The sequence below is a fragment of the Oncorhynchus gorbuscha genome, linkage group LG05 (genome assembly GCF_021184085.1).
Source record: "Oncorhynchus gorbuscha isolate QuinsamMale2020 ecotype Even-year linkage group LG05, OgorEven_v1.0, whole genome shotgun sequence".
Classification (NCBI taxonomy): Eukaryota; Metazoa; Chordata; class Actinopteri; order Salmoniformes; family Salmonidae; genus Oncorhynchus; species Oncorhynchus gorbuscha.
The window spans coordinates 47,988,221-48,003,112 of NC_060177.1; the positions used below are offsets into that span (position 1 = coordinate 47,988,221).

Here is a 14,892-nt window from a genome sequence, read left to right on the forward strand (position 1 = left end):
TCTGATATCTCCTGGTCCTCAATCTCTTCAACAAAGTCCTCCTCAATTTCATCATCGAAACAAACAGCCAACTCCGGAGTATCTTGGTCCCTTTCAGGTGGACTCATGGAACGTTCTGGAAAATAGGAATCATGAGAGGGGTTGGATTCTCATTCCCTACTAAACAAGCAAGTGTGTAGTATTTCAAACCCCTTCATGAGCTTAAAAATCCATGAGGAAGAGGATTTCTGGAAAAGGATAGGAAATTGTAACATAGCATACCGGTATGTCTATTCCACGTTATCTCATCAATATAAAAATTCATCCTGTTTGAGAGCAACTTGGGCAATGTAGGCTAGTGTAGAGTAGAGATAACTAAATGGGCAGATCCCGGGCGAACCTTAAGGAGGACGTAGGTAGCCGGGTGCAGCCGCGCTTGTAACGCCAGGGTAGTGGGTTCGATCCCCGGGACCACCCATACGTAGAATGTATGCACACATGACTGTAAGTCGCTTTGGATAAAAGCGTCTGCTAAATGGCATATATTATTATTATTATTATTATATATATTATTATTATTATTATATTATAAATGGCTGAGTGTGGTTACATACCTGTACCATTGTGTTCCACCAACTCCCCCTCATCTCTCACCCCATTGGTGGATGGGACCACAACCTCCTGTGTGATTGGCTGAAGAATAACCTCTGCATCTGAACATAACAAGACATGGGTTAGATTGTGTTAGTTGTGTCACTCTTTGCACAACATGTCACTCTTTGCACAACATTCTTATACATACAACTCCTCACTCTTCTTCTCTTTTAATTGTTGTATTTGACCTTTTTGAATTTGTATAACAGGACAGGCCTGTACAAGATACAAAACAATGTACTGTACCTGTGACAGCTGGCTCCTCATCCTCTTCTGAAAGCTCCACCAGCACTGGCTTACCAGAGGCCTGGACGTCATCTGATTGGTCCTCCTTCGCTTGTTCCTCTGCCACAGGCTCCTGCACCGATAAAGAGTCTGAATCTGGTGCTGAGCCCTCCTCTCCCTCCTCCATGTTTGGGCTTGGCTCTGTATTCCCAACACTGGGCTCAGGCTCTGCCTGTTCTTCCTCATCTTCCTCTTCCTCCACCAGTATGGCTTGTACGGCTGTGTACTGCTCTGGATTGGAGATAATGAACCATTGTGGTTTTAAGTACAGTCATGCCAAACTGACAACACAAATCTATAACGGCTTGACAGACACCATTGGTCATTCTACAGTAGGCTGTGTGTATGATGAGGACCTACCTGTTGACTGCAGTGGACTCTCTGGCAGGGGGACAGTGGGAGGCTGTGGTGCTGGGGCAGGCTCCAGGGAGACTAGTGGAGAGGGGGAGCACTCAGGCTGGGACTGGGGAGGGGTATCGGGGGGGAAATGGTGGCAGAACCTGAGCCTGGTACTGGTTCTCTGGAATGGTGGGGGTCAGGGTGGCTAGGAGGCCTGGAGAGGCTGGGGGGGCAGAGGGCTGGGTTGGAGGCTGAGACTGGGGGCTGGGTGATGGGAGGGTAGGCCGGGCTGAGACAGCAGGGGCGGAGTGGAGGGGTGATGTGGGAGGGGACACCAGGGGGGCGCGGGGGCTCTGGGGAGAGGTGATTGGGCGGAAGCTGGTGCTGGGTGGAGACATGGTGCGGTGGAAGGGGGAGGAGGGGACACGGGAGAAGGGTGAAACCAATGTTGGACTGCGGGGGGGAGGTCGGAGTGGGGCCGTCCCATTTCCCAAAGATGAATGCTGTGTCGGTCAGGCTGCGCTGGTACCGCCTTAATGGAGGTTTGCCTTTGTGGAGAGAGAGAGGGAGGGAAGAAAGACCCAAATTAAGAAATGCACTGCAACAAGACTGATAATGGTTGTTTAGGTTCATACCCTATTCATAATCACACACTGCGTAGACGAGCCACACCTTGGTTTGCCAATGCTTATTAAACAGACACACAGTGAATTTACCTGTACGGGGGGAGCCGGGGCTGGATGGGCTTTGGGACGATGATGATGACAGCTGTCTGAAGAACTCTCTGGGGTTCATGGAGCGCTGTGATACCAGCACTGCTGCCTCCTACGGGTAGGAAGAGGAATCACACCACACTGTTTTACCCGAATGATGTAAAGGAAACTACAGCCAGGTCTCAATAGTCTAAAGCTATCTCCTCTCCTCCTTCTTTCCTTTCCTTCATCTGCACTGGTGTGAAAGAAGTGGACAGGTTCCCATGATAGGCCATATTCCTTTTGACCTATCCTGTGTTTTCAGATCAGTGCAGATGAAGGACAGGAGACAAGGAGAGGAAGCCACTTCAGAGCGTTGGGACACACCATATGACATGAACAAGAGGTGAGGTGTTTAGGGAAGAGTAGTAAGGGAGTTTATTGGGATTAGAGAGGTCAGTAAGAGAGACACTCACTGCTGCTTTCTCGATGGACTCGCTGCGTCTCAAGCGAGCTCTCATGTCCTCCTCATGCTCTCTCTGCTGCAGCTCCTGTCACACACCAACAGAGAGGTCAGAGTTCAGACACACACAGGCACAGAGTTCAGCGTGAAGATGCATGCAACAACACAGAGTTCAGAAGTCAGAAACACCTAGAGGTCGAGTCGCCCAATAACTTTCTCACCCATCTTGATTTCTCCTGCTTCCTCACTTCTGCCTCCAGCTGGGCCTGCATTCTCCTGGGAGATACAGAGATGTCAGAAACCTCAGAATATTAGCCTTAAGTAGCCTTTACTTTGACAACACATTCAAATACCTGATAGTGACACAAGAGAATACCCTTGAGTCAGAGATTGTGTTAGTAAGTCTTGAGTCAGTGTGTGTGTGTGTGCGTGCCCAACTTCCTGACCTCTGCCCTTCGATCATCTGTAGTTTCTCGTTCATTTTCCTCTCCCTCTCGTCAGCCTCTTTCCGTTCCTTCAGCACTCTCTCTTTCTCCCAACGGCGTCTCTCCTCCACTGCTCGCTTCCGCTCTTCCTCCTTTCTCTCTTCCTCCTCACGCTGAGAGAGAGCGAGAGAGAAAGAGGAAGATGGAACACAATAGATGAAGACTTATTACAGTTGACAATGTGAACATTAAAGAGGTGACGTGTTGTGAACATTAAAGATGTGAACATTAAATATGTGAACATTAAAGATGTGAAGTGATATGAACATTAAAGATTTGAACATTAAAGATGTGACGTGATGTGAACATTAAAGATGTGACGTGATGTGAACATTAAAGATGTGACGTGATGTGAACATTAAAGATGTGACGTGATGTGAACATTAAAGATGTGACGTGATGTGAACATTAAAGATGTGACGTGATGTGAACATTAAAGATGTGACGTGATGTGAACATTAAAGATGACAACCACTTTTCTCCTGTTGCATTGACGAATTACTAGAAAAACTGTCTAAAACTATGAGGGTAACTGTGACTTCGTTTCTGTGTAGGCTACCTCTGCACGTGCCCAGAAGGAGTCTCTGTTGGCCCGTCTCATCTCCATGGCAGCGTTAGTCTTCCTGTAGTTAGTGCCCTAACAACAGAGAGCGGCAGATACAGAGGAAAGAGAGTGTGACTGGAGAACAACACCGTATGTACATATATAAAACCCAGTTTGTAACTCATGCTATTTGCATAAGGAGCCTTGGTTGTTTGTAACTCATAATTGCTAAAGTATTAATTATTTTTCAAAACATACTGTAGGTATAGAGGAAGTACAATGCATGACAGAGATTCAAACTGAGAGAATCTAACTGTGTGGGATCCTCCTCCATGTAAAAGCACAGTTCCGGGTTTTGTCCAGGTGTTAGCGCCCCCTGCTGTGGACAGATGGTATTGCAGGAGGAGCACTCACCACTGTCTCCTCCTTGTCCTTGGACCGACTGCTTCTTCTGACATGCTCTGTCTGGGGGCGGACTTTACTGATCTCAGTGCCTATCTTCTCCTCTGTGACATCCTCAGTACTCTCAGCACTGATAAACACATGAGCCTCCTGCAAAAAAAGGGGAAAAAAGAAGACAAGAAAGAAGAGAGAGAAAGTAGAGAGAAAGGAGGGAGAGAAAGAAGAGAGAGAAAGGAGAAAAAGAAGAGAGGAGAAAGGAGAGAGAGAAAGGAGGGAGAGAAAGGAGAGAAAGGAGGGAGAGAAAGAAGAGAGAGAAAGGAGAGAGAAAGAAGAGAAAGGAGAGAAAGGAGAGAGAGAAAGAAGAGAGAGAAAGAAGAGAGAGAAAGGAGAGAGAGAAAGGAGAGAGAGAAAGGAGAGAGAGAAAGAAGAGAGAGAAAGGAGAGAAAGGAGGGAGAGAAAGAAGAGAGAGAAAGGAGAGAGAGAAAGGAGAGAGAGAAAGAAGAGAAAGGAGAGAAAGGAGAGAGAGAAAGAAGAGAGAGAAAGGAGAGAGAGAAAGGAGAGAGAGAAAGGAGAGAGAGAAAGAAGAGAGAGAAAGGAGAGAGAGAAAGGAGAGAGAGAAAGGAGAGAGAGAAAGAAGAGAGAGAAAGGAGAGAGAGAAAGGAGAGAGAGAAAGAAGAGAAAGGAGAGAGAGAAAGAAGAGAGAGAAAGGAGAGAAAGGAGAGAGAGAAAGGAGAGAGAGAAAGGAGAGAGAGAAAGAAGAGAGAGAAAGGAGAGAGAGAAAGGAGAGAGAGAAAGGAGAGAGAGAAAGGAGAGAGAGAAAGGAGAGAGAGAAAGGAGAGAGAGAAAGGAGAGAGAGAAAGGAGAGAGAGAAAGAAGAGAGAGAAAGAAGAGAGAGAAAGGAGAGAGAGAAAGGAGAGAGAGAAAGGAGAGAGAGAAAGGAGAGAGAGAAAGGAGAGAGAGAAAGAAGAGAGAGAAAGGAGAGAGAGAAAGGAGAGAGAGAAAGAAGAGAGAGAAAGGAGAGAAAGGAGAGAAAGGAGAGAGAGAAAGGAGAGAGAGAAAGGAGAGAGAGAAAGGAGAGAGAGAAAGGAGAGAGAGAAAGGAGAGAGAGAAAGGAGAGAGAGAAAGGAGAGAGAGAAAGGAGAGAGAGAAAGGAGAGAGAGAAAGGAGAGAGAGAAAGGAGAGAGAGAAAGGAGAGAGAGAAAGGAGAGAGAGAAAGGAGAGAGAGAAAGGAGAGAGAGAAAGGAGAGAGAGAAAGGAGAGAGAGAAAGGAGAGAGAGAAAGGAGAGAGAGAAAGGAGAGAGAGAAAGGAGAGAGAGAAAGGAGAGAGAGAAAGGAGAGAAAGAAGAGAGAGAAAGGAGAGAGAGAAAGGAGAGAGAGAAAGGAGAGAGAGAAAGAAGAGAGAGAAAGGATAGAGAGAAAGGAGAGAGAGAAAGAAGAGAGAGAAAGGATAGAGAGAAAGGAGAGAGAGAAAGGAGAGAGAGAAAGAAGAGAGAGAAAGGAGAAAAAGAAAGAAGAGAAAGAAGAGAGTTGCTGTTAATCTTTGTTACACAGTGCCATGACACCTGCTCCAAAGCTTATAAGCATGACAGCTCGAGTCCCTTCAATAATCTGAGGTCCTGAACATCCTTTCAGTATTTTAGGTGAACATTCCAAGGAAGGACATCAGCTGTCCATTCTTTTGGCCTGCACACATCAACTTTGCCACAGACACTTGATGTCACTTGATCCTTTCCAGAATTTTTGGGAACAAGAATGTCATTTTTATTGGCTGCTATGATCTACGGTATCAAACGTGTGAAACTTCAAACTCCAATACAATTCTGCTACAGCATTCCAGATGAGGGAAAGAGAAGGGGATATTCCCCTCCTTTTCATGTACCCACTGACCCTGTGAATACATATGTGCACAGACGCACAAACACCCAAACTCGCATGCACGCACACACACACACACTCTCTACGAAAGTAGTTATTTGAAAGCTTTCCCCCCTCAGTGGTTCCTCTTGGCTGTGGCCTTTGGGCTGTAGCTAAACTATACAGTTGTGTATCAGCCTGTACCTAGTATCTGGCTTAAATACTAGAGAAGACAAGAAGGAATCTATTGGTTTGGAAGAGATAGATGGGGGGTGGGGGTGTAAACAGGAAAGAGTGTGTAGTGGTGAGGATTGGAGAATTCACAAAGAGCACAAGGAAAGTGAAATGAGGTGAGAGAGGATGCAGAGATTTCAACAATGACAAATGACCACAGAACAGTACACTGTGTTCCACTGCTAAACTGTCACTGTACTGATACACTTCAGATAGGCCTGTGTGTGTACGTGGGTACGTGTGTGTGTGTGTGTTTGCACCCAATTCTCTGTGTGTGTTGAGAAATATTAAAACACCCTCACAGGCCCAGCCCCAACTCTAAATCACACATACATGCACACACAGACACGCACACAGTGCGAGGTGCCACTGAGGGAGGATGGAGGGAGTTGTGGATGGTGAAGAGGATTTAAATGATCTCCTCTGTCTCTCCTAACTGTCTGCTATTATGCTTCAGACGATAGGCCTCTCCCTAATACTGTCCAACACGGCTAAGAGCGTGCTCATTAACCTTACACACACACAGCTGCTACACCTCCCCTCTTTTCCCCTGTCCTCTCCCACACACCCACCCCTGTCCTTTCCTCTTTCATAGATGTCTCATATCCTTCCATTCTTACTCCTCCCCTCTATCCTCACCTGTACCTTCCTCCTCCTGTCTTGTTCCCTTCATTCTCATCTTCTCCTGAATAGCCTCCCCCCCTCCCGCCCAAACTCCTTCCACTGTCGCGTCATTTAGCTGATGCTCTTATCCAGAGTGATTTACAGGAGCAATTATAGTGAAGTGCCTTGCTCAAGGACACATCGGCAGATTTTTCAACTAGTCGGCTCGGCTATTTTAACCAGCGACCTTTCGGTTACTGGCCAAAGGCCTACTGGTCTGTACAACATGATAGAATGTACACAGTCCACAATGCAGACGTCCTGCTCAATGCTAATCAATTACTCTCGTCGAGCAACAATGAGCCCATTTGCAAAAAGACTCCCACGCTTAGCTTCGGCATCACCAACTGATACAATAATATTGTTTCACATTAGGATACACATTCAGACACCGCTGGTGATTCGCCGTCTCTCACACGGCCCTCTGTTGCTGGTTGAGACTTGCAGAGGTAGATGGAGAGAAAGAGAAAGATAGACACCAGAAAATAGAAGTGCCACGGGGGCATTCTGACTGTCGAAGCACGTCCTAATCCCGACTATTCATTCAGAGGTTTTTGGGACAAACAAACAATAACCGAGTTCTCATTACTCACTCAATCATTAATCCTTCAAATCGACGCAAGGATTATTACTAAGCTTCAACACAGAGCAGGATCAGGCTTGCTGGTGGTCCTGCAGTGTCTACTGCACTCGTGCCATTTCCACCACACCACACATGGGAAATAAGACAAAACGAGGGCCTAACTCACCAAAGCAGGAGGTTAGGTGAGCTTTGTACTCATCAAATAACGCAGTACCACTGTAGGACACAGGTCTCATGTGGTTTTAGAGACCCTACAAAAGGCGATAAGAGAGAATAGGTTGACAAATATGTGTAGCATCAATGAGAGGCGGAAAGCCTAAGTCTCCCAGAATGGGGTCATCAAATATTGAGGACAGCAGGACTGCAATGTGAAGGGCTGTAAATTGCCACACAGATGCTTTCGTGTTTGTTTAATCGCTTTGGGGCACTTTTCACAAGTATGTGGGCAACTTTCACAACTCTTAGTACAAAACTCAAAAGATGATCGTCAAAAAAGGCAGTTGGTTCAAAATACGCACATTTTCAATTGACTAAGAACAATACAAAATCACAGTCAGTTTTTCACCAAACCTAATCAGTGTTTCATCTATGTGTGGCAGATAGCCTAGCGTTTCGAGCATTGGGCCACTAACTGGAAGGTTACTGAATTGAATAACCGGGCCGACAAGGTGAGAAATCTGTCAAAATGTGCCCGTGAGCAAGACACTTAAACCCCAATTTGCTCCAGGGGTGCCATACTACTATGGCTGACCCTGTAAAACAACACATTTGACTGCACCTATCTGGTGCATGTGGCGGTCATAACATTTTGTTGGCCTGGTTATTGTCATGCAAAAGTCTGCCAATTAATATAAAACACGTTTAGCATCTCTAATCCTCCACATGTACAAGCCACTGATTCGCGCCTTTGGAACATCTGCATGTAAAAAAAGTAGAATACAATCATTTAATATATCATCACAAATGAATTATGTATTTGTCAGGTCTAAAGAAACATGATATGAAGAAAATGCTCCATGCCATAGGCTGTAGGCTTCTTCATTTAGCTATCAAGATATCCTTTTAAATCCCATGCCATTACTTTATGATTTTATAGTAAGAAGAATATATACTGGACAAAAATAAAACTCAATGTAACGTGAAATAAAAGATCCCTGAAATGTTCCATAGGCACGAAAAGATTAGATCTCCAAAATGTTGTGCACAATTGTTTCCACCCCTGTTAGTGAGCATTTCTCCTTTACCAAAATAATCCATCCACCTGACAGGTGTGGAATATCAAGAAGCTGATTAAACAGCATGGTCATTACAGAGGTGCACCTTGTGCTGGGGGACACCACTGGTGTCCCCCAGGGCTCTGTTCTAGGCCCTCTCCTATTCTCGCTATACACCAAGTCACTTGGCTCTGTCATAACCTCACATGGTCTCTCCTATCATTGCTATGCAGACGACACACAATTAATCTTCTCCTTTCCCCCTTCTGATGACCAGGTGGCGAATCGCATCTCTGCATGTCTGGCAGACATATCAGTGTGGATGACGGTTCACCACCTCAAGCTGAACCTCGGCAAGACGGAGCTGCTCTTCCTCCCGGGGAAGGACTGCCCGTTCCATGATCTCGCCATCACGGTTGACAACTCCATTGTGTCCTCCTCCCAGAGCGCTAAGAACCTTGGCGTGATCCTGGACAACACCCTGTCATTCTCAACTGACATCAAGGCGGTGGCCCGTTCCTGTAGGTTCATGCTCTACAACATCCGCAGAGTACGACCCTGCCTCACACAGGAAGCGGCGCAGGTCCTAATCCAGGCACTTGTCATCTCCCGTCTGGATTACTGCAACTCGCTGTTGGCTGGGCTCCCTGCCTGTGCCATTAAACCCCTACAACTCATCCAGAACGCCGCAGCCCGTCTGGTGTTCAACCTTCCCAAGTTCTCTCACGTCACCCCGCTCCTCCGCTCTCTCCACTGGCTTCCAGTTGAAGCTCGCATCCGCTACAAGACCATGGTGCTTGCCTACGGAGCTGTGAGGGGAACGGCACCTCAGTACCTCCAGGCTCTGATCAGGCCCTACACCCAAACAAGGGCACTGCGTTCATCCACCTCTGGCCTGCTCGACTCCCTACCACTGAGGAAGTACAGTTCCCGCTCAGCCCAGTCAAAACTGTTCGCTGCTCTGGCCCCCCAATGGTGGAACAAACTCCCTCACGACGCCAGGACAGCGGAGTCAATCACCACCTTCCGGAGACACCTGAAACCCCACCTCTTTAAGGAATACCTAGGATAGGATAAGTAATCCTTCTCACCCCCCTTTAAGATTTAGATGCACTATTGTAAAGTGACTGTTCTACTGGATGTCATAAGGTGAATGCACCAATTTGTAAGTCGCTCTGGATAAGAGCGTCTGCTAAATGACTTAAATGTAAATGTAAATAAAAGGCCACTCTAAAATGCACAGTTTCGCCACACAACACAATGCCACATATGTCTCAAGTTTTTGGGGTGCGTGCAATTGGCATGCTGACTGCAGAAATGTCCACCAGAGCTGTTGCCAGAGAATTGAATATTAATTTCTCCACCAACATCATTTTAGAGAATTTGTCAGTTTGTCCAACCAGTCTCACAATTGCAGACCACGTGTAACCATGCCAGCCCAGCACCACATCCAGCTTCTTCACCTGTGGGATTGTCTAAAACCAGCAACCCAGAAAGCTGATGAAACTGAGGAGTATTTCTGTCTGGAATAAAGGCCTTTTGTGGTGAAAAACTCATTCTGATTGGCTGGGCCTGGCTCCCCAGTGGGTGGCCCTACCTCCCAAGTGGGTGCGCATGTTGCATTTATATTTTTGTTCAGTATAATTTAACGTCGCTGAAGTTAGCGAGTGCGCATATGAAGTGGCTATGTTGAGCGTAAAAGTGATCATTTGAAACAGGTCCTATATGCTAGATGTAGAGTTATTTGGCAACTTTAATTGTGAATAATACAAACCTTAGAATGTCTTAGAAAACAAAACATATAAATCGGTTGCATGGTGCGACTATAGGCTATTGATGATTTGAAAAAGTAGCCTTGCCTCCGGCTGCACAGTTATTCTCTCATCAAGTGATCAATATATTCACCCATCAGACTATTCTCAATTTAATCTCATATTTACTAATATCACAAATTAGTTTTGATATAGAATGCCTCATTATCAAATGGGCAGGAACAGGGGCAAAAATACATGTCATCTGTGTGCACTCGAATAGTGAATGGAGGCGGAGTGCTTTCCCACCCGTTTTGTAGGCGACTTCGCTTTTATGGCTGAGCTGTGCTTAACACGAGCAGCTGAGAAATACATACAAGAACATGTATTTCACTCCAAGCATGAACCACTGCTTGCGGAGCAAGTTCTCGCTGCCAACAGGTGATATCCCGCACAAACTGTTGCCCAAGGGCTCTCCAACCTTGTTCATGCAACTACCCAGTGCTTGATTTGGGAAGCTAAGTGAAATCTGTTCGGGAACATTGATAGTAGTTCTTTTCAACAAAATATTGTCACGGCCCCTCTGCAGTGCAGGGGTGGTTCCTCTTGCAGGCAGAGGACGCTCGTTAGTGATTGGAGTCACCGGTGCTCAAAGTATTTAAACTGTTTCACTAATCACTCTTGTCCCTCTCTCTCTCTCTGCTCCTCCAGGTACGATCCTGTTTTGTTTGTTCCTTTGTAGTTTTGCATAGTTTTCACTCAGTCATTCACATACACAGATTCATGCATCCCTGCACTTTACATACACCTTACATTATGATACTTTCACACCTCATTCCCTTTTCTTTGTTTAAAGTGAATAGTTTTGGTTTACAATAAAGAACCTTTTTGATTGGCCTATACCTGTTGTTCGTGTCTCCTCATTCTTGCCACAGGCTATGAGCCGGCCTGGGTCAATATAGTTCACTAAACTGTTGACAGCCCGTCTGCGCGCACGAGAAAGGAATAAAGTAGAGATAGGAGATGGAAACGCATGTCGGTGAGATATTCTGTATGGCTAAAGGTAATGTGTCACCCAATTAAATATGAAAATATAAAAACATGACCTATTGCTAGGCTATTCAAAATCAAATGCACACATTTTTGGCTAACTAAACCAATCAAGTAAACAACAGCATCACCTAGGGCTATACCTTCTCTCCGGGACTCATGGATATACATTTTGAAGGGTACAGTAGCACAAGGTAAGCAGTCCTTCCAGTATGCATAATAATACAGTCCACACTCAAAGGCGATTACTCAAATTTGTTAATATTGGGAGTATAGGCTAGACCTATTAAGTGCCAAAGACAATCTTAAATCAGTTTGATGTGTAATATGTGGAAGGCTGAGTATTGTATAACAGCACAATCATACTTTTAATTCAGTTTTGTTATTTTCATAAACCTATGCATAATCTCTAATATTCATGTGGGTGTTTTGAATTAATCATCATCTTTGAAAGCTACTGTGTTACGCTTTGTAGACATCCACATCAACCATGTTTTACACAGTTTCAACCTGCTGTTTATCTTCTTTCTTGGTTACTACATTACCTTTTGACTGGTACTGTGTATATATACACACGTTTCACATTGCAATACATGTTCATATGAAGTGATTGCCTTCCACAATGCTCACAGTACTTTTAATATGATTCTTTTCTGTTAAAAATACATTTTACTATTACCTTAATCCAACTGCTCTTAACTGACAATCACTAAAATGTTTGGTAAACCTATAGATTTGACATGTAAACCTGTTTGTCTACTACAGATTTGGTGAACTACATTATGAAAATGTATGTCTATATTGTAAAAACATTAAGTATGATACAGTGCCTTGCAAAAGTATTCGGCCCCCTTGAACTTTGCGACCTTTTGCCACATTTCAGGCTTCAAACATAAAGATATAAAACTGTATTTTTTTGTGAAGAATCAACAACAAGTGGGACACAATCATGAAGTGGAACGACATTTATTGGATATTTCAAACTTTAACAAATCAAAAACTGAAAAATTGGGCGTGCAAAATTATTCAGCCCCCTTAAGTTAATACTTTGTAGCGCCACCTTTTGCTGCGATTACAGCTGTAAGTCGCTTGGGGTATGTCTCTATCAGTTTTGCACATCGAGAGACTGACATTTTTTCCCATTCCTCCTTGCAAAACAGCTCGAGCTCAGTGAGGTTGGATGGAGAGCATTTGTGAACAGCAGTTTTCAGTTCTTTCCACAGATTCTCGATTTGATTGGATTCAGGTCTGGACTTTGACTTGGCCATTCTAACACCTGGATATGTTTATTTTTGAACCATTCCATTGTAGATTTTGCTTTATGTTTTGGATCATTGTCTTGTTGGAAGACAAATCTCCGTCCCAGTCTCAGGTCTTTTGCAGACTCCATCAGGTTCTTCCATAATGGTCCTGTATTTGGCTCCATCCATCTTCCCATCAATTTTAACCATCTTCCCTGTCCCTGCTGAAGAAAAGCAGGCCCAAACCATGATGCTGCCACCACCATGTTTGACAGTGGGGATGGTGTGTTCAGGGTGATGAGCTGTGTTGCTTTTAAGCCAAACATAACGTTTTGCATTGTTGCCAAAAAGTTCAATTTTGGTTTCATCTGACCAGAGCACCTTCTTCCACATGTTTGGTGTGTCTCCCAGGTGGCTTGTGGCAAACTTTAAACGACACTTTTTATGGATATCTTTAAGAAATGGCTTTCTTCTTGCCACTCTTCCATAAAGGCCAGATTTGTGCAATATACGACTGATTGTTGTCCTATGGACAGAGTCTCCCACCTCAGCTGTAGATCTCTGCAGTTCATACAGAGTGATCATGGGCCTCTTGGCTGCATCTCTGATCAGTCTTCTCCTTGTATGAGCTGAAAGTTTAGAGGGACGGCCAGGTCTTGGTAGATTTGCAGTGGTCTGATACTCCTTCCATTTCAATAGTATCGCTTGCACAGTGCTCCTTGGGATGTTTAAAGCTTGGGAAATCTTTTTGGATCCAAATCCGGCTTTAGACTTCTTCACAACAGTATCTCGGACCTGCCTGGTGTGTTCCTTGTTCTTCATGATGCTCTCTGCGCTTTTAACGGACCTCTGAGACTATCACAGTGCAGGTGCATTTATACGGAGACTTGATTACACACAGGTGGATTGTATTTATCATCAGTCATTTAGGTCAACATTGGATCATTCAGAGATCCTCACTGAACTTCTGGAGAGAGTTTGCTGCACTGAAAGTAAAGGGGCTGAATAATTTTGCACGCCCAATTTTTCAGTTTTTGATTTGTTAAAAAAGTTTGAAATATCCAATAAATGTGGTTCCACTTCATGATTGTGTCCCACTTGTTGTTGATTCTTCATAAAAAATAGTTTTACATCTTTATGTTTGAAGCCTGAAATGTGGCAAAAGGTCGCAAAGTTCAAGGGGGCCGAATACTTTCGCAAGGCACTGTATATCCTCGAATGTACTTCTATGACTAATATGATTAAAATAAAATCTAATATTGACAATATTAGAGCTGTACTGTATGTAACAAATCAAATCTCAATGTATTGGTTGTGTACAACGATTAGCAGATGGTACAGCAGGTGTAGCGAAATGCTTGTGTTTCTAGCTTCTACAGTGCAGTAATACAATACCAATAAGCAAATATTCCAGAATGTTCAAAACAATAAATAAATACACCCCTATTAAAACAAGTATCTAAAATTAAGTTGCTGGGGTCTTTTTGATGGGGGGTGTCACACCCTGACCTTAGAGATCCCTGTTTATTCTCTAAAGTTTGGTTAGGTCAGGGTGTGACTAGGGTGGGTACTCTAGTTTTTGTATATCTATGTTTTCTTTTTCTTCGTTGGCCTAGTATGATTCCCAATTAGAGGCAGCTGTCTATCGTTGTATCTGATTGGGGATCATACTTAGGCAGCCCTTTTTCCTACCCTCAGTTATGGGATCTTGTCTTTGTTTTGGCTGCATGTATTTTTGCACGACAAAGCTTTTCATTCGTTGTATTGTTTATAGTTTTGTTTCACTGGCTCACATTTCAATAAAATAGGATGAATTCAAATCACGCTGCGCCTTGGTCTACCCTTAACGACGAACGTTACAGGGGCGTTTCACACTGCTTTACTAAAACATCAGTGGCCAATACAGTACTGTAATACCATAATATATGCCATTTATGTAACAGTCCACACATTTTGGTATGTGTTCCCAATGAGGATAGAACCCACAACTCTGGTGTAACAAGTGCCATGTTCTTATGAGCTCAGCCACGTACAGGACCACTACAATACATAAGTACAATATAATACAAAATACAATACACAATTAATTCACCACAGACTTGTGAAAATAACACCGAAGCGACAATAAAAAAAAATGGTAATATGGCATTAGTGCAGTCAAAATGCTATATTGTATCTGACTGGAAGTGAGTGTGTGTGTGTGTGTGTGAAGCATACATGTGTGTATGTGTGTGTTCGGTTAGGGATCCTTCTCCTCCCACACTTCAGAGGGCTATTCCTACACAAATATGTGGGTTCAGACCCTGTCGACTACAGTGTGTCACCATCAGTATTTTATCAAGGAATGACCCACAGTGCATATAGAAACACACACATTCATATTACGTAATAAACACACACACACACACACACACACACACACACACACACACACACACACACACACACACACACACACA

At 44.2% G+C, this 14,892-nt stretch overlaps 1 protein-coding gene across 1 annotated transcript in view; it reads right to left on the bottom strand.

The window, feature by feature from the left end:
• Window positions 1–1,007: 1,007 nt before the first annotated feature.
• Window positions 1,008–14,892, bottom strand: part of LOC124035991 (drebrin-like) — a 59,596-nt gene continuing 45,711 nt past the window's right edge. Inside the window, exons 5-12 of the mRNA XM_046350015.1 lie at window positions 3,856–3,993; window positions 3,457–3,534; window positions 2,859–3,010; window positions 2,634–2,688; window positions 2,426–2,500; window positions 1,974–2,082; window positions 1,279–1,805; window positions 1,008–1,149 (exon numbers count right to left, since the gene is read on the bottom strand). Coding sequence (XP_046205971.1) covers window positions 1,351–1,805; window positions 1,974–2,082; window positions 2,426–2,500; window positions 2,634–2,688; window positions 2,859–3,010; window positions 3,457–3,534; window positions 3,856–3,993 — 1,062 coding nt within the window. The 3' untranslated portion in view covers window positions 1,008–1,149; window positions 1,279–1,350. The remainder of the gene's footprint in view (window positions 1,150–1,278; window positions 1,806–1,973; window positions 2,083–2,425; window positions 2,501–2,633; window positions 2,689–2,858; window positions 3,011–3,456; window positions 3,535–3,855; window positions 3,994–14,892) is intronic.